The sequence below is a fragment of the Tachyglossus aculeatus genome, unplaced genomic scaffold (assembly GCF_015852505.1).
Source record: "Tachyglossus aculeatus isolate mTacAcu1 unplaced genomic scaffold, mTacAcu1.pri scaffold_187_arrow_ctg1, whole genome shotgun sequence".
NCBI lineage: Eukaryota > Metazoa > Chordata > Mammalia > Monotremata > Tachyglossidae > Tachyglossus > Tachyglossus aculeatus.
This window is the reverse complement of record NW_024044905.1, coordinates 214,389-236,355: the sequence shown is the minus strand read 5'-3', so window position 1 is coordinate 236,355 and position 21,967 is coordinate 214,389. Positions and strand designations below refer to the sequence as shown.

Sequence of the window (21,967 nt, the reverse complement as noted above, 5' to 3'; positions counted from 1 at the left end):
GCTCCCTGGACAGGGGGTGGGACCCCAGAGGGGGCAAAAGACTCATCCAGGTCCCCGGGGTTGGGGCCCACCCGGGACCGAGTGAAGCTCTGGCTGCAGCCCATGCTCTCCTTTTGCAACAGCCCCTCCTGTCTTCCCCTCCCCTCCCGAAACAATGGCAGGAATGGAATGGCGAGCTGGCCAGCAGCAGGCCAAGCCTCTGGTCATTCCAGGGTTATCATCAGCAGAACTATGCTAATGGGTCCGGTGGCATGTCCCTACCTGCAAGCCAGCGAGCTGGGCAGCCGATTTTCCTCGCAGGCACAGAGTTTGAGCAATAAAAGCATTCAAGTCCTCCAGGGACAGGGAGCCCACCTGGAAGAGAGGAGAGAAAAAATCCTAGCTCTGAGCTATGGAAAAACACAAAACTTTGCAAATGGGAGTCAGCCCTCCTCCGCCACCTCCGACCCTCCAGCACCCGGCCCGGGCCTTTGCCGTCACTCGTCCCCCACCCCCAACACCTAATCTGAAGCTCCAAGTTTCCTGTGCCACCTCCCCTGGGATACTTGTGGGTAAGGCCAGGGCTGGGAGAGACCTTGAGGGTCTTGCCCACCCTGGTCCTTTCCAAAGGGAAACGACGCTTGCGTTAATGCTGCAGCCAGGCTGAGTTCCTCCGGGGAGCAGCAAATCAGGATGGACCATCTAGGCTGCCCGGGACTGCAGTGGACATCCTGGATTCCTCTCAATCCAGGCCTGTCACCCTGCTGCTGGACTGAGGCCCAAACTGATTACAGGCTTCCAGGTTCCCCCTCACCTAGAAGCCCTTGGCTGCTTCTGCTACTTCTCCGCTAGTGCTCCTGCACCCCTTACCTTCCAATTGTTCACTGCTCCCAGTTCTCGTGGAACCGAGCCCCTGGCTCTACCCAGCCCAAGCAAAATACCCTCCTGGCTCTCCTCCCCGGACCCACCCAACCCTCCCTTCATTTTCCCTGCTCGAACCCCCCTTTCCCAAATGCCCCTCCACCTGACTCTGACCTCCCCCTCCCCCAGTAGCTGTTCCTCCAGGCCCGAGGGGCCTGTTTTTCCAGGGTTTTCCTCTTTTGGATCCTTGACATTCTGTCTGTCACTGCAGTCTACTTGTATGTGTGCTAATCTATGACTGCTCTGCCTCCCCAATTACACCCTAAACTTCTCAAGGGCAAAGATTGTGTCTTTTACTCTTCAACTGTACCCTCCAAAGGCCTTAGTCTAGTGCTCTGCCCAGTCCAGTGCTCTGTGGGAAGTAGGGGCCCAGTCCAGTGCTCTGCACTCCGTGGGCAGTCGAGAAATACTCTCGACTGATGGACTGATGCCTCTGCTGCTCCCCTGCCACTCCTGGAACTGGAAGAGCTTGGCATAAAAGGGTGTTTATTTTATTTTGTTAGTATGTTTGGTTTTGTTCTCTGTCTCCCCCTTTTAGACTGTGAGCCCACTGTTGGGTAGGGACTGTCTCTATATGTTGCCAATTTGTACTTCCCAAGTGCTCAGTACACTGCTCTGCACACAGTAAGCGCTCAATAAATACGATTGATGATGATGTTTCCTAAATCCCACGTGGTGTCCAGGCAGGCAGAGGAGAGATGCTGGCCAAGTAGAGGAGACAGGGGGCTGCCTGCTGCTGTCCGCCTGGCTTCCTCACCCACACCAGGCTGCCTTACGGAAACTCCTCACTCAGGGATGAAGAGCTTTCAGCCATTTGGCTGGCTCCATTCTGGGTTAAACACAAATTGCTGCTAAGGCCAAGATTTGTTCTTCACGGGGGGACCCCGAAATGAGCCTTGGGAAAAGTGGCGTGTCGTCTTCTGACCCCCTGTCCTGAGCCCACAATAGCCGGAGCTTCCCGGGTCGGTTGTCTTTATCCCGGCCGATTCCCCGCGTGGCCCGAGGAGGCACTGGGGACCCGCCACTCCTGGGGTTGGCGGGGCGGAGCTGGCCAGGCCCAGGACAGGCCGCTCGGCAGGAGGGCTAGCGACCCGAGAGTGGGAGAGTCTCCTCACACCGCTGCCACCGCATGGCTCAGTGGAAAGAGCCCGGGCTTGGGAGTCAGAGGTCATGGGTTCGAATCCCTGCTCTGCCACATGTCTGCTGTGTGACCTTGGGTAAGTCACTTAATTTCTCTGAGCCTCAGTTCCCTCATCTGTAAAATGGGGATTAAGACCGTGAGCCCCACGTGGGACAACCTGATCACCTTGTATCCCTCCCAGCGCTTAACAAATGCCATCATTAATGAATTAATTAATTAATCTCCACCGCTCCCCTCGGGCCCCTGCGGCCTTTAGCAGAGTTGTCCCGTCTAGTTGGCCTGGCAAGGGGTGGGGGGTGGGAGACGGTACTCTGGGAGAGCCCCGGGGAAAAGGGAAAAGCTGCTGAACTAAACGCTGGGGTGGATGCAAGCAAATCGGGTTGGACACAGTCCCTGTCCCATGTGGGGCTCACAGTCTCAATCCCCATTTTACAGATGAGGTAACTGAGGCACAGAGAACTGAAGTGACTTGCCTAAGGCCACACAGCAGACAAGTGGCGGAGCCGAGATGAGAACCCATGACCTTCTGACTGGCAGGCCCGTGCTCTACCCGCTACTCCATGCTGCTTCTCTACCCAGGGGGCAAAGAGAAGCTGCTTCAAAGATCAATCAATGTTATTAATTGATTGATCGACACAGTAGAGGTCAACTTGAGAAGCAGTGTGGCCTAATGGAAAGAGCATGGGCCCAGGAGCCAGAGAACCTGGGTTCACTCAATCGTATTTATTGAGCGTTTACTGTGTGCAGAGCACTGTACTAAGAGCTTGGGGAGCACAAATCGGCAACATATAGAGACGGTCTGCCCCTTGTCTGCTGTGTGGCCTTGGGCAAGTCGCTTCACTTCTCTGTGCCTGTTACCTCATCTGTAAAATGGAGATTGAGACCGTGAGCCCTGTGTGGGGCAGGGACTGTGTCCAACCCAAATACCTTGAATCTACTCCAGTGATTAGAACAGTGCCTGTACACAGTAAGCACTTAATCAATCAATCAATCAATCGTATTTATTGAGCGCTTACTGTGTGCAGAGCACTGTACTAAGCGCTTGGGAAGGACAAGTTGGCAACATAGAGAGACAGTCCCAACCCAACAGTGGGCTCACAGTCTAAAAGGGGGAGATAGAGAACTAAACCACACATACTAACAAAATAAAATAAATAGAATAGATATGTACAGGTAAAATAAATAAATAAATAGAGTAATAAATAAGTACAAACATATATACATAGATACAGGTGCTGTGGGGAAGGGCAGGAGGTAAGATGGGGGGATGGAGAGGGGGACGAGGGGGGAGAGGAAGGAAGGGGCTCAGTCTGCGAAGGCCTCCTGGAGGAGGTGAGCTCTCAGTAGGGCCTTGAAGGGCCTTAAATATCATTAAAAAAAAAACTAAGCACCTACTGTATGCAGAGCACTGGACTAGGCCCTTGGGAGAATAAAATACAGTTGGTAGTCATGATCCCTGACCTCAAGGAGCCTGCAATTATCCAGCTTCTTCTGGATCTGGCTGGCCCTCTCTCACACTTCTCCATAGATAATTAAGCAATCCAAAACACCCCATAACTACTCTCCCCTACTGTCTGGCATGTCCAAATTCTCAGGGATTGAGAGCAATATCATTATTATTATTTAAACTACTGTGTGTTTTGTGCCACCCAAGGCAGGATCCCCTGCAAAATTCATGCCCATCACCGGTGCGCCAACTTGACTTTTTACAAGAGTTTCTTAGGAATTGCTTAGAAAACCTACCTCGCCACTTCCTTCTGGGAAAACTGAACACAAAGAGACCCAATAAGGACACTTGGTTCTCACCAATCTGTATCAGAATCTGGCTTGATTGCTTATTTGCCTGAAAATCTTTTAAGACAGCCTTAACTACAATTCTTGATCAATTTATCTTTTATTCTTCATTCTGAGATGGTAATTTGGTTTATGAAAAAGGCTGCCACATCTTCTTGCTTTAAATCAATCCTGCCGATTGATTTATGTAGTGTAGCTTTGATCTTTTCAAAATATATCTTCTTAAAGTATCCTCCTTTCATTTTCATTAAACACATCTTTAATCATTTTGGGGAGAAAAGCCCATCTATTACAGAGGTCCTGCCCCTCTGACTCGCACAAATGTGATTTTATTTAAAAGTAATTCCCAAGCAGGAACAAAGGCCCTAATGTCCGTCAGCATGTCCCTCCGGTTGCCTGGATGCCTGCAGGTTTCAACGGAGGAATGGTGCCTTAGTTTCCCCCCTGAAATTAATCGCTGTGGAATAATTTGGAAAATGAATAATAATAAACCTCCCTAGAATTATATGTCCAGGGAAAAAATGGCAGAGGCCCACCCCATTAAATATGGAGATTTTAAAAGAACAAAAAACAAACTCAAAGCAAACCTAAAAACCAGATTTTTTTGGAGCAATTTTTTCATGTCCCAAAAGAGACAGCTCATTCACTCTCCTCTTTCTTCCAAGCCCCCACCTAAAAATCAGTGCTAGAACTGGCAGCACAGAGGTTAACAGAAAGTTGATGGGAAATCTTTAATATTAATATAGAGAGGTATGCACACTTATAAAAGTCACAGCCCAGGTCCCCCTGGGTAATGGGGAAAATGCAAAGGAACCACCCACTAGAGGGGGAGCAGATAATGAGAGGAAATTCAGTGTTTAAGAATCACTTAATCCACCCCCGGAGGGAGTAGACCCAATTTGGCCATTTTAAGAAAACTCTCTAGGGCCACTGGCAACTTTAAAAGCAAATTCAGAGGGGCAGCAAGTCTGGACTAAAGCCAAATCACACGCTGGCCTACTAGAGCCCAACGTGAACTCGACGGCCTCGCCACACACCCATCATGTTCTGGGATGGGGGGACTTGACAAGGTGGTTAAAGGGGTCATGGGAGCTGGTGAGTCTGCCTAGATGGCCAGAGGAGCAGACGTTAGGTTGGAAGGGAACTCTTTTTGTTCTAACAAAAGTGAGACACAAAAACCAACTTAAAAACAACAGAGTGGGGGTAGGGAGAAGAAACAGGAGGAGGGAAAGACAGGAGAGGAGGAAGAGATGAGAGAAGAGGAGAAGAGAGGAGAGAAGACAGATGTGGGGAAAGGAGGGGGAGTGGAGGGGAAAGGAGAAAAGGTGGACTGTGAGCCCACGATATGTTGCCAACTTGTACTTCCCAAGTGCTTAGTACAGTGCTCTGCACACAGTAAGCACTCAATAAATATGATTGATTGATTGATTGGAAGATGGTAAAGTCTCAAGCTCTGTGTCAGGGTGTCCGAACAAAACCACGTTCACAGAATTATTGTTCAATTGACAAGTTGTTTGATTTACTTCCTTGCTGAATCCCACCCGGTCGTGCCAGAACTGAAGTGTGCCATTTGGGACACTGAGCCAGGCTGACCCGTGAAGTCAGGCCAGTGCTGAAGATGCCGAGTGAACCCGAGGAGTCAGGAAAAATGGCCTCGTGGTCCGCTTCCAGCTCAGCGTGCCAAAGCGCCAAGCAAGGACTGCTTGGGTGAAACCTGCAGTCCTGTGCCTTCCTTCAGCCGCTGTGATACCTGAAGGAGGAGATAGCTGAGAAGGCAGCAGGTGGCTGCGAGGGAGCCTTCCAGGGCTTGCAGTTCCTCTGCCTCCGGCGCCATCGTAGGGAGGCCGAAGCAGGCCAGGAACGTGCTGTAGCGCTGGGCCCTGGCCCCCGGCTCCTGGACCAGCCACAGAGTCTTCAGACTGGGCGTCCCCCCTGTGAACAGAAACCCATGGGCAATTAGGCTCTGCAGCAGCAAGTTGGAACACGCCTTCTCGGGCATACAATAGTAGGAAATGGATGTCTTCCTCTCCTGACCTACTGCTCTAGGCAAGTTGGAGCTCAGGCAAGACTGAGAGCACAGTGAGCTTCCAGGAGTTGATATTTAGCTACCTGAATGGCCCCCTTCACAAGGATCCTCAGAAAACTGCCTCATCTTGATCCACCGGGACTGCTCTTTAATGTAGAATGATAATAGAAGCAGTCATCATACTGGATAATAATAATAATAACAATGGCATTGGTTAAGCGCTTATTATGTATGAAGCACTGTTCTAAGTGCTGGGGGGATACAAGGTGATCGGGTTGTCTCACGTGGGACTCCCAGTCTTAATCCCCATTTTACAGATGAGGGAACTGAGGCTCAGAGAAGTGAAGTGACTTGCCCAAAGTCACACAGCTGACACGCGGCAGAGCCGTGATTAGAACCCAGGACTTCTGACTCCCAAGCCCATGCTCTTTCCACTGAGCCACGCTGCTTCTCTACTAGAGGAGAAGCACTACTACTAATAGATGGGTTTCTGGATTCCCTAGTAGTTTTTGCCCATGAATTTCAAAGCATCCAGTTTCTGGAGTTTGTTGTGGGCAAGGAATGAGTCTGTTTATTGTTGAATTGAACTCTCCCAAGTGCTTAGTACAGTGCTCTGCACACAGTACATGCTCAATAAATATGACTGCCTGACAAGAGGTTCCTTTCAGTTTCCCAGTTCATCTCGTTCTCTCTCGCCTTCGATCTCTCATCTTCCCCCCAGCATAATGGCTCCAGGACTCCTCTCAGGCCATGGAGCTCAGGAACAGGCCCAGGAGTTTCAATTCTTCATTACCGGCCTCCCCAGAAATCTCTAAGGCACCATTTTCTGAAATCCAGCTACGGATCCTTTTGTAAACTCAGATCACAGATGACAGAAAGAGGACAGAAAGCTGTCCGCTTCCATTCCAGTGAAACCGCTGTCCAAACAAACACCGGGCTTGGACAAGGTGCTAAGAGACACCTTCTCAGCTGTGGTCAAGAGGGCCCAGTGGAGATTCCCAGCACCGCTGCCATGGTGGAACAATTTTGCTTTTGCTTGCTGAACAAACAGAAAGGTGCCAGTTTTCAGATCTGGCAGATTAAGTTGTAATTGGTAACACATCTTCCTTTGTCAGCCACAGCTGCCAGCCTTGCTTTGCCCCACTTGGTGAGAATAAATGGTTAAAAGTGCTCCCAGGCATCTGAGAACCTAGGTGCTCGCATGTTTACTGAGCAAACAAAGATCCTAACCAAATGGTACCAAAGTAAAGAAAATCTAAAGGAGAAATTCTGCCATTTTTCTCCCCGCACCTCTAGACTGTTTTTTTTAAATATTCCCAGCAAGATGTTTTTCACCAACAGATGGGAAACACTCAAAAAAGGCCACTTGCTGTTGACCAAATTTGAGCATCTTCTCTGCACGGGAAATTTTCTCCAGACTGGTTTTTCATGATCTACTTTGTGGGGACAAAATCGGACACATTTTCTTCCCTGACCCGGCCAGAATGGATCATCTGCAGCTCACGGGAAGAAAGCCGATGGTAAGAATGCACTGCCAATCCGGAGGGGTGAATGTCAGGTAGAGGTCAAGGGGGGCTTCCCGGAGATGGGCTCCAGCCCTCGGATAAGCCCCCAAGGGGCACAGCCGCGGTTCCATCCCTTCAAAGGCAGAGAGTGAACCCGCTGACAGAGCGTAAAGGGCCAAGTCTCTGTTCGTGAAGGTGGGTGTAGAGGAGGTGTGTAGAGGTGCTAATTAAGCACTTATTAAGTACTTACTGTGTGCCAAGCACTGCTTTAAGAGTTGGGATAGATACAAAGTAATCAGATTGGACACGGTCCCTGTCCCACATGGGGCTCACACTCTTAATCCCCATTTTACAGATGAGAGGTGAATGAGGCATAGAGAAGTGATTTGTCCAAGGTCACACAGCAGACATGTGCCAGAGCCGGGATTAGAACCCAGGTCCTTCTCACTGCCAGGCCTATGCTCTATCCACTAGGCCAAGCTGCTTCCACTGTCCTGGAAGAGAACTCTAGAGGGGCTGGGTGACGGGGAGGGGACGTGTTGAAGCCAACCACCAAAAGTGTTCCTTGTGTCTCCAGTTGATAGCCTGGCCTCTGGGCATCTCAAATCTACAGTACCTCTCACCCCCTAATCCTGCCAAATAGATCCAGGGAGTACGGCCTCCACAGAGGGGGCATTGTTTCACCTCAGCAAAATGGAGGGACTGACAGGGAATCTTATCTCCTGCGGAAGAAAGCACAGCCCCTGGGCATTGTCTTTTGGCCAACAAGCAGAGGACTCCAAGTCCACCCTTTGATGACTCTACACTGCTTCTCTTTCTGAATGAGCACCTATTCTCTTTCTGTGCCATTTGTTGAGAGCTTACTTCGTTTGTGCAGAGCCTGGGTGACTGCTGAGGAAAGGTTCAGACTTAGTCAGGAAATGGCCCGGCCCCGCCCACAGAATGGCCCGCTCAGCGTGGAAAGCACAGCCCCTGGGCATTGTCTTTTGGCCAACAAGCAGAGGACTCCAAGTCCACCCTTTGATGACGCTACACTGCTTCTCTTTCTGAATGAGCACCTATTCTCTTTCTGTGCCATTTGTTGAGAGCTTACTTTGTTTGCGCAGAGCCTGGGTGAAGTGCTGAGGAAAGGTTCAGACTCAGTCAGGACAATGGCCCGGCGCCCGCAGAATGGCCCGCTCAGCATGGAAAGGTGCGAGGCCCTCTCAAGATACCTTCCCCACACTTCTTCACCTTCCTCAGGGGAAAGGCTGCTGGGAAGACTCGATCCGGCCGGCTCCATTCGCCTCAGTGGGCCAGTGGCCCGCGTCCTCAATTCTGGAGCAGCAAGCGGAGAAAGTGGTGACCACTGGACCCATTGGCGGGTCCTTGACGGTAAGGATCGTCGTGCCTACTACACTCTACTGTCCTCTCCCAAACGCTCCGTAAATACCACGGGTCGCATGCCCGGTGGGTCAGCAGTTCTCCAGAACGGCCATTCTCGATCAGGGCTGCCCAGGGGAATCTGGGCACCAGTGACCAGTGCGGTAAAGACCCCGGGACAGTTGGGTCGTGGGAAAAGAGGCCAGCTCTGCCAGGAAGATCAAAGGTGGCCCCTGGCCCGCCACCCAGCAGACTGGCGGCAGCAGAAAAGCTGCTACCAAGAATCAAAAGGCCCAAACAAGTCACCCTGTCTCTGGGTCACTCACTATCATTACATCGAAAACGCATCAACTTCAAAACCCTAATTACATAATTTGGTCCAAGTTTCCCTGAATAGCGGAACAGGACAGCCTTAGGGCCCTTTCAGGAGACACAGAACTCCAGAAGAGCGGGCAGAAGGGCGGGGCAAAGGAGGTCATCGCCCTGACTGACAGCTCTGAAGACCGGCTCCCCAACCCCTGGGTGGAGGTTGCTGGACGTGCCTCATTAGAAACAAAGCCACTGTCCCATTTATGTTTTTCCGGCTACCAACACAAGTGAATTGAAGAAAGGCTCTCCAAGACTCTGGGCCATGTCATTTCTCTGCTTTTTATAGGGAAATAAGTGTTTTAATAGCTGGGTTTAAGAGTTATCTTATGGGTTGTTCTTCTTGCATATTCCTAGGCTGAGAAAACCACAAAACAGAATGGCTTGGCCCTTTCTCAGGGTGTGGGAGGTGAGAAGCCTAAATAAACATGCAAAGATCTTCTTTCTCAATTTCACTGGGGTGGGAGTGCAGTGTGTGTGTGTGTGGGTGTTGGAGGGGAGACGGGGCAGCACATGGAAAAGAAGGGGAAAGTTGAGTTCAAATTTAACATTCATTTAGAGTTCCCTGTGGGTGAAAAGTTCCCGGCCAAAACTAAATGAAAACAACACACAAAACCCCCCGCCTACTACACATCTTTACACTGGCTGGCTAAGCTTCAATGGCTTATTTATAAAAAGCAAATAATACATTCAGATATAGACAGGAGAGCGCACGGACAGCTCGACAACATTAAACTCCACATTAGCCACAGCTGCACCATATAATTTCATGCTTGCAAAATGATGGTATTCCACTGCTTAGAGTGTCTATTACTTTCAAGATGCAGAGAGGATGTGGCTTTAAAAATGAAGCTTCTACTGCCTCTCCCTGAACCCTTGCCCTGAGGCCTATAATGGTTTCGGAGACACTGCTATTAAATGGGAACTCTAGCTCTCACCACAGAACTCCATCTCTGCCACGGGCGTAACTGCAGCGGCCCATAATCTGGTCTGCCATACTTGCTCATTTTGCAAATCTATGGTTTCTGCCCAGCAGTGTGATCCAGTTTGATGGAAAGTGTCCATAACTCCCAGTCAACCAATGAATAAACATTTCGGATTCTGGACTTAGTGCCTCCAAACCCTACTTTCCCACTCAGATGAGACTAACCAGACATCTTTGCCCTGCCCCAGAACCAGCTGAGGAGCCAGTCTCGCTGTTCTGGTTTAGACTGGGTAGCGTAGAGAAGGTGCCCTTTGGCGGGGGGGCATTAACTCCACCTCCCCTGCCCCCACCTCCAGTTTCTTGGCCATTCAGAATATGCTGCCACCTTCGTATCAATCACATTTTATCACTAGAAAAACGTGGGCTTTGCTTGGGTCTCCTTGAGCAGCCTGGCACACCTTCCTTGGATCGATGAGGGGGTCTCCACTCAATCTGCACCTCGAGCACTAATGGGTGTTCAATAAATGCTGTTTCTACTTCCATTCGCACGGTTTCTTTAATTCCACTCGCCCAGTTTCTGGGGTGAGGAGTAGGGATGGGGGGAAGGACCTCTTCGGGAGGGGGTGGAGTGAGGGTAGTTGGAGGTGGTGGAAACAAAAGGTTTGGCTCACCTATTAGTGCTTCGACAGCCACGTTTGGCCAAGTGGAGCAAAACTCTTTGAGAGGACATCCATCTTTCAACCGACAGCTATGGCGGGACACTGGCTTCTCCGGGTGAGAATGAATGTGTGTGAATGGCACCTGACAGAGCAAGCTCTTGAGTTCTGTTCGGGCGCCGTTTACGGAAGAAAGCTTTCTCCAATAGCCGTGGCATTTGAGTCTCTGCAATGGGAGCCTCGGTAGGAGAGGCAGTCTGTAGGGGGCCCGGCCAATGGGTGGTTTTCTCAGAATAATAACAATAATGGCATTTATTAAGCGCTTACTATGTGCAAAGCACTGTTCTAAGCGCAGGGAAGGTTGCAGGGTGATCAGGTTGTCCCTCGGGCGGCTCACAGTCTTAATCCCCATTTTACAGATGAGGTGACTGAGGCACAGAGAAGCCCAAAGTCACACAGCTGACAATTGGCAGAGCCGGGGTTTGAACCCGTGACCTCTGACTCCAAAGCCCAGGCTCTTTCCACTGAGCCACGCTGTCAGAAGATGGCCAAGCCTAAGGAAAACTGGGTAGCAGTGGGATCAGGTAGATGATGGCAAGATTTCCTTCCTATGAGGAAACCTAGTGCTCTTCCAGGGTTGAACCGTTCTGGTGGCTGACAGAAGTAGTAGCTGGCAAATGAATGGAAAGAACCCAGTGTTTTAGCGTCCAACTGTAATAAGGAGACGGTTCTGCAAGGGTGAGGGAGAAAGGGCAAGAAATGTATTCCTGTAGTATTTTCCACCTCTTTGGGTGATTAGCATAAATTGCAAGAGTCAAATGTGTTTTAATCAAAAGCACCTGGAGCCGTAGTTCTAACGAACCCTAGGTGAATTGTATCTACTTAAAATGGCAGCTCTCCCATGAATGCGATTAGGCCAGAAATGCTAAATGTGCCTTGTCGAGAGGCAGGGGCAGTTCTACGTGACTTCCACGGGTCTCTTCCAGCCCTTCCTCCAGGGCTGCATATGTTATATAGAGGAGTGCGATACCGGCTGTCCCAAAGTGACTGTCTGGACATTCAGGTGAGTCTGTAATATCTGTCATTTATTTATTTATATTAATATCTGTCTCCCCCTCTACACTGCAAGCTCACTGTGTGCAGGGACCGCGTCTGTTTATTGCTAGAGCATATTCTCCCAAGCGCTTAGTACAGTGCTCTGCACACAATGAGCTCTCAATAAATACAATTAAATGAATGAATGAGTCCTGGGCACCTCAAAAATTTCCCATAAAATCCAAATAAACTCTGGATTTTCTGAGTTCTGAGAACACCGGGCAAGGTGGGGAAGGTTTTGTTCCCAGCAAACCTCAAGGTATGGAAAACTCTTGCTCTTGGACACATGCTTTGTCTGGCCATAACAGCATGGTTTTTATTATTATTACAATGATCATGATTAATAACCATTTCTTCCAGACGTGTGCTGTTATTGGAACGTCATTCCCTAGTTCCCCAACAGCATCTCAGCCAGATGGGAAGGGCTGGGTTGGGGATGCCCAATATCCAGGTGTTTACCTGACCAAGAGGAACATGTGTGATGTCGGCGATACTCAATCAATCAATCAATTGAATTTACTGGGCATTTATTGTGTGCAGAGCGTTGCATGTACTAGTGTGTGCATCAGTGTACTAGGAGCAACAATGCCAGTTAAATATCAGTGGAGATGGAAAAATTTTTCTCCACTTTCTTTGATTAAATCATTCCAGGAAGAAGGTTGTAAAGCTATGGAAGGTGGACAGTGTATTCATTTCCAAGGTCATTCCTCAGCTATACTAATTGCCATTTGCAGCAAAAAATAAAATTACCTGTGGCTTGTGGACAACTACTCTTAATGGTGGCCAGGGTAGAAGGGTCAAATGTACCTTTGATGATTTTTTAAACTTCTCTCTGAACAAGATGCCCTTTAGAAATATATGTCATGAGGTTGAAATCCTTATTTGGCAAAAATTATAGATATGTACAGTGAGGAAAAAGAGTGGCCAGAAAATTTAACACATACAGATGTGGACTGCAAAATTTTGGAAAAAAATTTGTTCCCTTAGAGAATGACATGGCACTAAAAATAAACTCCAGGTCTCTCCCTTCTCTTCTTCCATTCTTGGTTCTGCAGTCAGGACAGTGAGGCTACAGGCATAGTGGACCAGGCAGCCGTTCCCTAGATCCTGGCTGTTTTCAGGTACTTAAGGATACGTTAGTCTTGCCACAAACTTCCCGTTTATTCTCTAAGTAAAAAAAAAGTTTTATTTCCTTTCTCTTCTGGCAATACTTCCTTCAGCTGTTTGAGATTCCTGTTCCCCCAGTTGGAATCAAAAGGAAGTCATTTTTTGTCCCTCTCTACCAACTATCAGTTGATGGTATTTGTTGGGTGATTACTGTATGTAGAGCACTGTACTATTCAATCATATTTATTGAGCGCTTACTGTGTCCAGAGCACTGTACTAAGTGCTTGGGAAGTACAAGTTGGCAACATATAGAGACGGTCCCTACCCAACAGCAGGCTCACAGTCGACTATGGACCTGGGAGAGTAATAATAATAATAATAATAACAACAATAATAATAACAGTGCTACTAGGCCCCTCCCCATCCTCCAAGCAGCCCAAAAACCTGCCTCCTGGGAGAAAGCTGTCCCGAGTGACCGTATGACCACCCAAACTAGACCTGCCCATCTCAACGGTGGATCCGACAATGGATCTCACCACCCCGGTCATGTCGTTCCCAAGCAGTCGCCTTCAGCAAGTCCGCAAGGGGAGACGGATGTTGCCCACCGAGCTATTATTCCTCTTGCTCCCCGCATTCCATGAGTTTGACCTCTCTCTTCTGGTCTTCACTTGTAAACTGAAAGCTCCTCGAAGGCAGAGGCCATATCTTGAACTTTCACTGTATCCTCCCAAGTACCCGGGACAGTGCTCTGCACCCAGTCCGCTGGTCTGACCAGAGGATTGGCGAACACACTCCCCGGAAGCAAAAACTAACCACGAGCGTACCTGGGAGGTCAGGCTGAACGGGCTGGACGAGTTCTGGGTGCCTCAGTGGATTCCCGGCGTGCACGAACCACTCCTTGACCGCAGGGCGGGCCTCACAGGGGTCTGGTAACAGAAAGCTGGATTAGTACATGCAAGGTGAACGCTTATGTTGGTTTCAGTGGGGAGAGAAAGATGGGTAGCAGCCAAGCATTACCTTCCTGGGGGGTGTCACAGTTAGAACCGGTCCCAGAACGTCTACCAACACTCGACGCCCCATCTCAGGAACGTGCCTCACAAGCCCACCACAAGGGCAGATGGGCAGATTCAGTGGGATAGGCAGGGACCCAGACACTGCAGACATTGGACAGAGGCTAAACTGAGCCCGTGCTGCCGCACACTAGCAGGTGGGAACAAGACAGCCTTCAAACACAGCAACAAGCTCCTATAATTTGGATTTTTAATTAGCTCGCTCCAAATTTGTGAGTTGTGGGTCTTCCTGACAGCTACTTACTTAGGTAGCGAGTGTGTTGCTAAGGCTGAAGTGAAATACTTATAAAGGACATTAAGATTCTTTCAAGAGAGGCTCAAAGTATGATCATGAGAGAGAGAGAAAGTAGAATCAATCAATAAATAAATGGTAGTTACTGAGTGCTTCGGAAGAAGACAATGGTAAATCACTTCCATATTTTTACCAAGAAAACTCTATTTATTTATTTATTACTCTATTTATTTATTTTACTTGTACCTATCTATTCTATTTATTTTATTTTTTTAGTATGTTTGGTTTTGTTCTCTGTCTCCCCCTTCTAGACTGTGAGCCCACTGTTGGGTAGGGACTGTCTCTATATATTGCCAGCTTGTACTTCCCAAGTGCTTAGTACAGTGCTCTGCACACAGTAAGTGCTCAATAAATACGATTGATTGATTATGGATCCACTATCAAAATGATTACAGATGGAGGTGGGGCGTTCTGGGACAGATGTGTCCTTGGAGTTGCTATGGGTCGGAAACAACTCGATAGCATAAGACAAGAATTGGGTGTTTACTGCGGGCAGATCACTGAACTCGGAATTTGGGAGAGTGCAATAGAATTGGCAGACGCTATATTAATGCCTGTCTCCCCCTCTAGCAGGTAAGCTCACTGAGAACAGGGAATGTGTCTACAGTACAATTCTGTTGTACTCTCCCAAGCACTTAGTACAGTGCTCTGATTACAGGAAGTGCTCGATAAATACGAGTGAATGACTGATTGCTCGATACATAATAAGCACTCAATAAATACCACTAAATGACTGATTGATCGGCAGACCCAATCACGGTCTAGTGATTCCACAGAGGCCAAGATAAGATAAAATAACTGCACTTCGGAACCTCAGCCCTTCAGTCCTCACAGCCACCCTGCCACTGTGGCTGCAATCATGATGATGAAAACTGCGACAGAAACGAGCAGACAGGAGTCCTGACAGGTGTGGCCACAGACAGAGTCCTTGCTGATTCTCAGAAACGGCCCGCTTTGGAGATGGAGGCCTGGGAGTGGAAGGAGAAGCAATGCATTGCTGCCAGGCCGGCCAGAGAAAGAGTGGGAAGTGGCAGCAGGGGGTATCGTGGTTTCACCTAGGCTGTGCCACTGACTGCTGATATCATGGTCAGTTGCCAACAGAATTTCTCTGGGTGCCAGTTTCCTCCTCTGCAAGAAGGAGGTCGAACTGCAAATATTTGCACAGTGTTTTGTAAGAAGGCAATGCTATGGAAGGCTCCAAAAATAAATCAGGCCCATTTAAGAGGATGAGTTTGAAGGCCCGGGTTCCACCCTCACCAACCCGAGCCCTTTCTGGGATCACTGGAGGACAGCCGCTCCGTCAGCCCTGGGTGGGATGAACCGGAATAGGGGCTCCAGAAGCCGTCTTCAAGGCTGGCGAGTTTGGTTCAGCACTTGGGAAATTCTGGCCTGATGCCTGTTTTCTCCACATGGACAAACCCTGCCATTGCAAAGCCTCCCCCAGGCGCCCCGCCCTCCACACTGTTGTCACTTGTGTTGGCCCAGGTTTCTGCACACAGGACGCCTCTTGGCAGTGTCAAAGGGAGGGTCAATTTAACCTACTAATCTTAGAACTGGGAGTAATTCCAGCCTTTCTAGAGGCCAGCTAAGTGTTCGTGCCACAGTGCATCCCATTTTAATTGCTAGGAGTAATACAGGTGCAGGCATTTCATGCTTTTTCTAAAAAAAAAGCCCTGCCAACTTAGTTCGAAATTCAAACAAAACTGATTATTTGGGCAATCAATGGGGTTAAATGAAGCTCTAACTTTGATATGACCTTTTTTTTTCCCCTGGCCCGATAAATGCCGGAGAAAGTTACCAAGAGAAAAATTCATTTGCTAAAGAGAAGACACTTACAACTGAGGGCATACTAGAACTCCTTATCTTCCCTCCCAAACCCTGCCCTCTCCCTGACTTTCCCATCACTGTTGACGGCACTACCATCCTTCCCATCTCACAAGCCCGCAACCTTGGTGTCATCCTCGACTCTGCTCTCTCGTTCACCCCTCACATCCAAGCCGTCACCAAAACCTGCCGGTCTCACCTCCGCAACATCGCCAAGATCCGCCCTTTCCTCTCCATCCAAAGCACTGCACTGCTGGTTCAATCTCTCATCCTATCCCGACTGGATTACTGCATCAGCCTCCTCTCTGATCTCCCATCCTCCTGTCTCTCCCCGCTTCAGTCTATACTTCACGCTGCTGCCCGGATCATCTTTGTGCAGAAACACTCTGGGCATGTTACTCCCCTCCTCAAAAATCTCCAGTGGCTACCAGTCAACCTACGCATCAGGCAGAAACTCCTCACCCTGGGCTTCAAGGCTCTCCATCATCTCGCCCCCTATTAGCTCACCTCACTTCTTTCCTTCTCCAGCCCAGCCCGCACCCTCCGCTCCTCTGCCGCTAACCTCCTCAATGGGCCTCGTTCTCGCCTGTCCCACCGTCAACCCCCGGCCCACGTCCTCCCCCTGGCCTGGAATGCCCCCAATCCCTCTGCACATCCGCCCAGCTAGCTCTCTTCCACCCTTCAAAGCCCTACTGAGAGCTCACCTCCTCCAGGAGGCCTTCCCACACTGAGCCCCCTCCTTCCTCTCCCCCTCCCCACCCCCCCGCCCTACCTCCTTCCCCTCCCCACAGCACCAGTATATATGTTTGTACAGATTTATTACTCTATTTTACTTGTACATATTTACTATTCTATTTATTTTGTTAATATGTTTTGGTTTGTTTTGTTGTCTGTCTCCCCCTTCTAGACTGTGAGCCCGCTGTTGGGTAGGGACCGTCACTCTATGTTGCCAACTTGTACTTCCCAAGCGCTTAGTACAGTGCTCTGCATACAATAAGCACTCAATAAATACGATTGAATGAATGAATGAAGGCCTCCTCCAGGAGGCCTTCCCAGACTGAGCCCCTTCCCTCCTCTCCCCCTCGTCCCCCTCTCCATCCCCCCCATCTTACCTCCTTCCCTTCCCCACAGCACCTGTATATATGTATATATGGTTGTACATATTTATTACTCTATTTATTTATTTATTTATTTATTTTACTTGTACATTTCTATCCTATTTATTTTATTTTGTTGGTATGTTTGGTTCTGTTCTCTGTCTCCCCCTTTTAGACTGTGAGCCCACTGTTGGGTAGGGACTGTCTCTATGTGTTGCCAATTTGTACTTCCCAAGCGCTTAGTACAGTGCTCTGCACATAGTAAGCGCTCAATAAATACGATTGATTGATTGAATGAATCTCACATTCTCTTTCCAGTTCTCTCTCTCTGATGCCCAAATTTAGATTTTATCATACTTCCTTATCGTACTAGTTCATTCATTCAATTGTATTTATTGAGCACTTACTGTGTGCAGAGCATTGTACTAAACGCTTTGAAAGTACTTGTATATATGTTCTTAGTTTTGCTCCTGCTGTATACTTGCAGTGTGTGTGTGTGTGTGTGTATCTGCCTCCTCCATCAGATTGTAAGCTCCTTGAGGCAGAGATTGAATCTTTTACTTCTACCCTGTTTCCAAGTGCCTATTGCAGTGCTCTGCACTTAGTAAATGCTCAGTATGGATGGTGACAGTGACAATCACATGCAGAGGCGTGTTTCACTCCCGTCTTTACTTCATTCTGCCGTCCCGTTCGTTTTTCTAAAGAAATATTCGGTCCGTGTCTCCCCAGCCCTTGAGACCCTCCAGTGGTTGCCCATCCACTTCCATATCAACCAAACTCCTTACTGAGCTCAGCTGTCCCGCTCCTACCTTACCTTGCTCATCTCCTATCACAACCCAGCCTGTAGCTCCACTCTTCTAACGCCGACCTACTCGTTGTACCTCACTCTCAATCAATAAATCAATCAATCAATCGTATTTATTGAGCGCTTACTGTGTGCAGAGCACTGTACTAAGCGCTTGGGAAGTACAAGTTGGCAACACATAGAGACAGTCCCTATCCAAGAGTGGGCTGCCGACCCCGTGCCCATAATCCTTCTTCTGGCCGAGAACTACTCTCCCCACTTTCAGGGAGAAGGGAGAAAGAGAAGCAGTGTGGCTCAGTGGAAAGAGCACAGGCTTTGGAGTCAGTGGTCGTGGGTTCAAATCCCGGCTCTGCCAATTGTCAGCTGTGTGACCTTGGGCAAGTCACTTAACTTCCCCACAGCACCTGTATATATGTATATATGGTTGTACATATTTATTACTCTATTTATTTATTTATTTATTTATTTTACTTGTACATTTCTATCCTACTTATTTTATTTTGTTGGTATGTTTGGTTCTGTTCTCTGTCTCCCCCTTTTAGACTGTGAGCCCACTGTTGGGTAGGGACTGTCTCTATGTGATGCCAATTTGTACTTCCCAAGCGCTTAGTACAGTGCTCTGCACATAGTAAGCGCTCAATAAATACGATTGATTGATTGATTGATTGATTGATTCTCTGGGCCTCAGTTCCCTCATCTGTAAAATGGGGGTTGACTGTGAGCCCCCCGTGGGACAACCTGATCACCTTGTAACCCCCCGGCGCTTAGAACAGTGCTTAATAAATCCCATCATTATTATTATTATCATCATCAATCGTATTTATTGAGCGCTTACTGTGTGCAGAGCACTGTACTAAGCGCTTGGGAAGTACAAGTTGGCAACATATAGAGACAGTCCCTACCCAACAGTGGGCTCACAGTCTAAAAGACTGTTATTATTATTATTATTCAGGGCCTTACTAAAACCACATCTCCTCCAGGAGACCATTTCCCGACAAAGCCCTCATTTCCCCTACTCCCTCTCCCTTCTGTGTCACCGATGCACTTGGATCTGTGCCCTTTGAGCACTTGATAATCACCCCACCCTCAGCCCCACAGCACTTATGTACATATCTGTAATTTATTTTACTGTCTGTCTCTCCCTTTAGACTGTGACCTCCTCCAGGGCAGGGAAAGAACGTGTCTACCGCCTCTTGTATCGTACTCTCCAAGAGCTTACTACAGTGCTCTGCGCCGCACAGTAAGTACTCAATAAGAGTCACTGATCGATTGCTTGTCTTGTCTTGTCTTATGGTTACTGAATGCTTAACACTCTCCTACGAGGTCTCCTACGTGGACAGAGAACTAGACTGGGAGTCAGGTGCCACAGGTCCTTGTCCTGGCTCAGCCACTTCTTTCCTGCTCTGTGACCTTAGGCAAGTCACTTCACTTTCCTGGGCCTCAGTTTCCTCATCTGTAAAATGAGGATAAAATACCTGCCCTCTTTTCCTGTTCACTGCCAGCCCTGTGTGGGATGATCTGATCTGATGATTTTGTCTCCACCCCAAAACTCAGCACGGGGCTTGGGCACATTGTAAATGCTTAATAAACACCATATTATTATTACTCAAAGCAAGACACACATTCCCTGCCCTCGAGGAGTGTATAATCTACTGGGGGAGAGACAAAAATGATAGGCAAATACGGGGAGGGGGTAGGAAAACCACAGATAGAGCAGGAAGTATTACACGCACATGGGATGAATCAGCTGAATAAACAACCGAATACACAAATCAATTGTGGTTTATTTTAATATATGTCTCCCCTGTATCCTCAGATTGTAAACTCCTGGTGGGCAGGGATCCAGTCTACTTACTCTTCTGAACTCCCCCCAACACTTAGTACCAGGCTCTGCACATGGTACGTGCTCAATAAATATCATTAATTGATTGATTAAATATACACCAAACAATAGACATCCAAACTTAGGTGCTGAGGATAGGAATAAGCTAAATAAGAGCCAAGAATTGGTGTGGAATTGGTGAGCACAGCGGGGTTGGGAATGAGTGGGGAAGGGTCTGTGGTCTAGTGGAAAGAGCATTGGTCTGAGAGTCACAGGACCTGGGTTCTAATCCTGACTCTGTAGTTTGTCTGCTGTGTAACCTTGGGCAAGTCACTTTATGTCTCTGTGCCTCAGTTCCCTCACCTGCAAAATAAGGATCCAATACCTGTTCTCCCTCTTACTTAGACTGTAAGCCTCACGTGGGCCTAATAATCTTGCATCTAGCCCAGTGCTTAGTACGGTGTTTGGCTCATAGAAAGCGCTTAATAAATGCCACAGTTAGTATTATAAGGACCTGCTGAAGAAGGAAAGCAGGTGGCATATGCATCATCATCATCATCAATCGTATTTATTGAGCGCTTACTGTGTGCACAGCACCGTACTAAGCATTTGGGAAGTACAAATTGGCAACATATGCATGAGAGCGATCGGGTCCCTATCTCTTTTGGGGGCTCAAAATAAAATCGTCCTATTGGCAGACCCTAATGTGCGATGCTTGCATTTGGGTAATGGAACTAATTACTTTGTTTTTTAATGCTGACTGGCATTTTCGAACCATAGCGGTAACTCGCGCGGGGCTTTGATCTGCCTAAGCCAAATAAAAGGATTACCATTAAGAACGGGTCTCGTATACCAACATGCTGAGCGAAGGAAATAGAAAGAAACGGATGTTTCCTGTGGGGGGCTTCCGACCCGATGGATTCTAAGTTCAAAAGAGCGGAGTGAGACATTATACACGCACGCATGCGTGTGCGCGAATACGCGCACACACCCCCCCCCCCCCCCCACAAGCACAGACACACACATCTGTCCTTCATATTCAAAACTGATGCCGCCCAGGGTGACGTCTTTCCCAGGGATGTCTGTGGGGACTGCTCAAGGGGTCAGATGGGGTGTCTGTGGGAAAGGGTTAGGGTCTCATAAGATTCTGGATATTCAGTCATTCATTCAATCGTATTTATTGAGACTTACTATGTGCACACTGGGGTAAAAGGGGCACACTGTGCACACACAGAGACTGTCTGTGCCCTCCTGTTGGCAGAGCCCGGTGCTGCTCTGGCGCCTGCCTCGGTCTTCCCAATTTCTCAAAGCTCCTGCTAGGAAAACCCACCACCCCTCTGTGGATTGCAAGGCACCAGGAGAGGCTGCCTATCTGCCACAGTTGTCGGCGGCCTTAGGACGTTTACTCTGCTCCCCTATCCTCGGCCACCCTGCTTCAGCTCCCCAAAGAGCAGCCGTCTGGGTGTCCTGCTGCCCGCCGTTCTCCCCCCATGGCCCACCCAGTGCAGCTGTGTTGAGGTGAGCGTAACTTCAAGGGCAGGAGAGGCTGCCTTGGTTTCAGGATCCTGTGCTTTTCGTTTGAAGTCTGGGCCCTGGGTGACATCGACGACACTGCTCAAGGGGTGTCTGTGGGAAAGGGTTAGGGTCTCATAAGATTCTGGAGATTCATTCAATCATCATCATCAATCGTATTTATCGAGCGCTTACTATGTGCAGAGCACTGTACTAAGCGCTTGGGAAGTACAAATTGGCAACATATAGAGACAGTCCCTACCCAACAGTGGGCTCACAGTCTAAAAGGGGGCTAAAAAATCATATTTATTGAGATTTACTACGTGCAGAGCACTGTACTAAACACTTGAGAGAATACAACAATAAACAGACATATAGTCCCTGCCCACGATGAGCTTACAGTCTAGGTGGGGGAGACAGACATTAATTCATTCATTCAATCATATTTATTGAGCGCTTACTGCGTGCAGAGCACTGAATTAAGCGCTTGGGAAGTACATTCATTCATTCAGTCATATTTATTGAGTGCTTACTGTGTGCAGAGCACTGTACTAAGTGCTTGGGAAGTACAAGTTGGCAATGCAAGTAAATAACCATTATTTATTAAAAATAAATAATCTTATGTACCAGATATGTACCTAAGTGCTGTGGGGCTGGGAGGGGGGGAA

The 21,967-nt window shown here is 48.5% G+C and overlaps 1 protein-coding gene across 2 annotated transcripts in view; it reads right to left on the bottom strand.

The window, feature by feature from the left end:
* The window catches only part of FAM120B (family with sequence similarity 120B), a 73,472-nt gene that overhangs the window by 38,721 nt on the left and 12,784 nt on the right, over window positions 1-21,967 (bottom strand). For both annotated transcript variants that reach the window (XM_038742804.1, XM_038742805.1), the window contains exons 4-6: window positions 13,702-13,803; window positions 5,586-5,767; window positions 262-354 (exon numbers count right to left, since the gene is read on the bottom strand). In XM_038742804.1, the coding sequence (XP_038598732.1) occupies window positions 262-354; window positions 5,586-5,767; window positions 13,702-13,803 (377 nt within the window). The remainder of the gene's footprint in view (window positions 1-261; window positions 355-5,585; window positions 5,768-13,701; window positions 13,804-21,967) is intronic.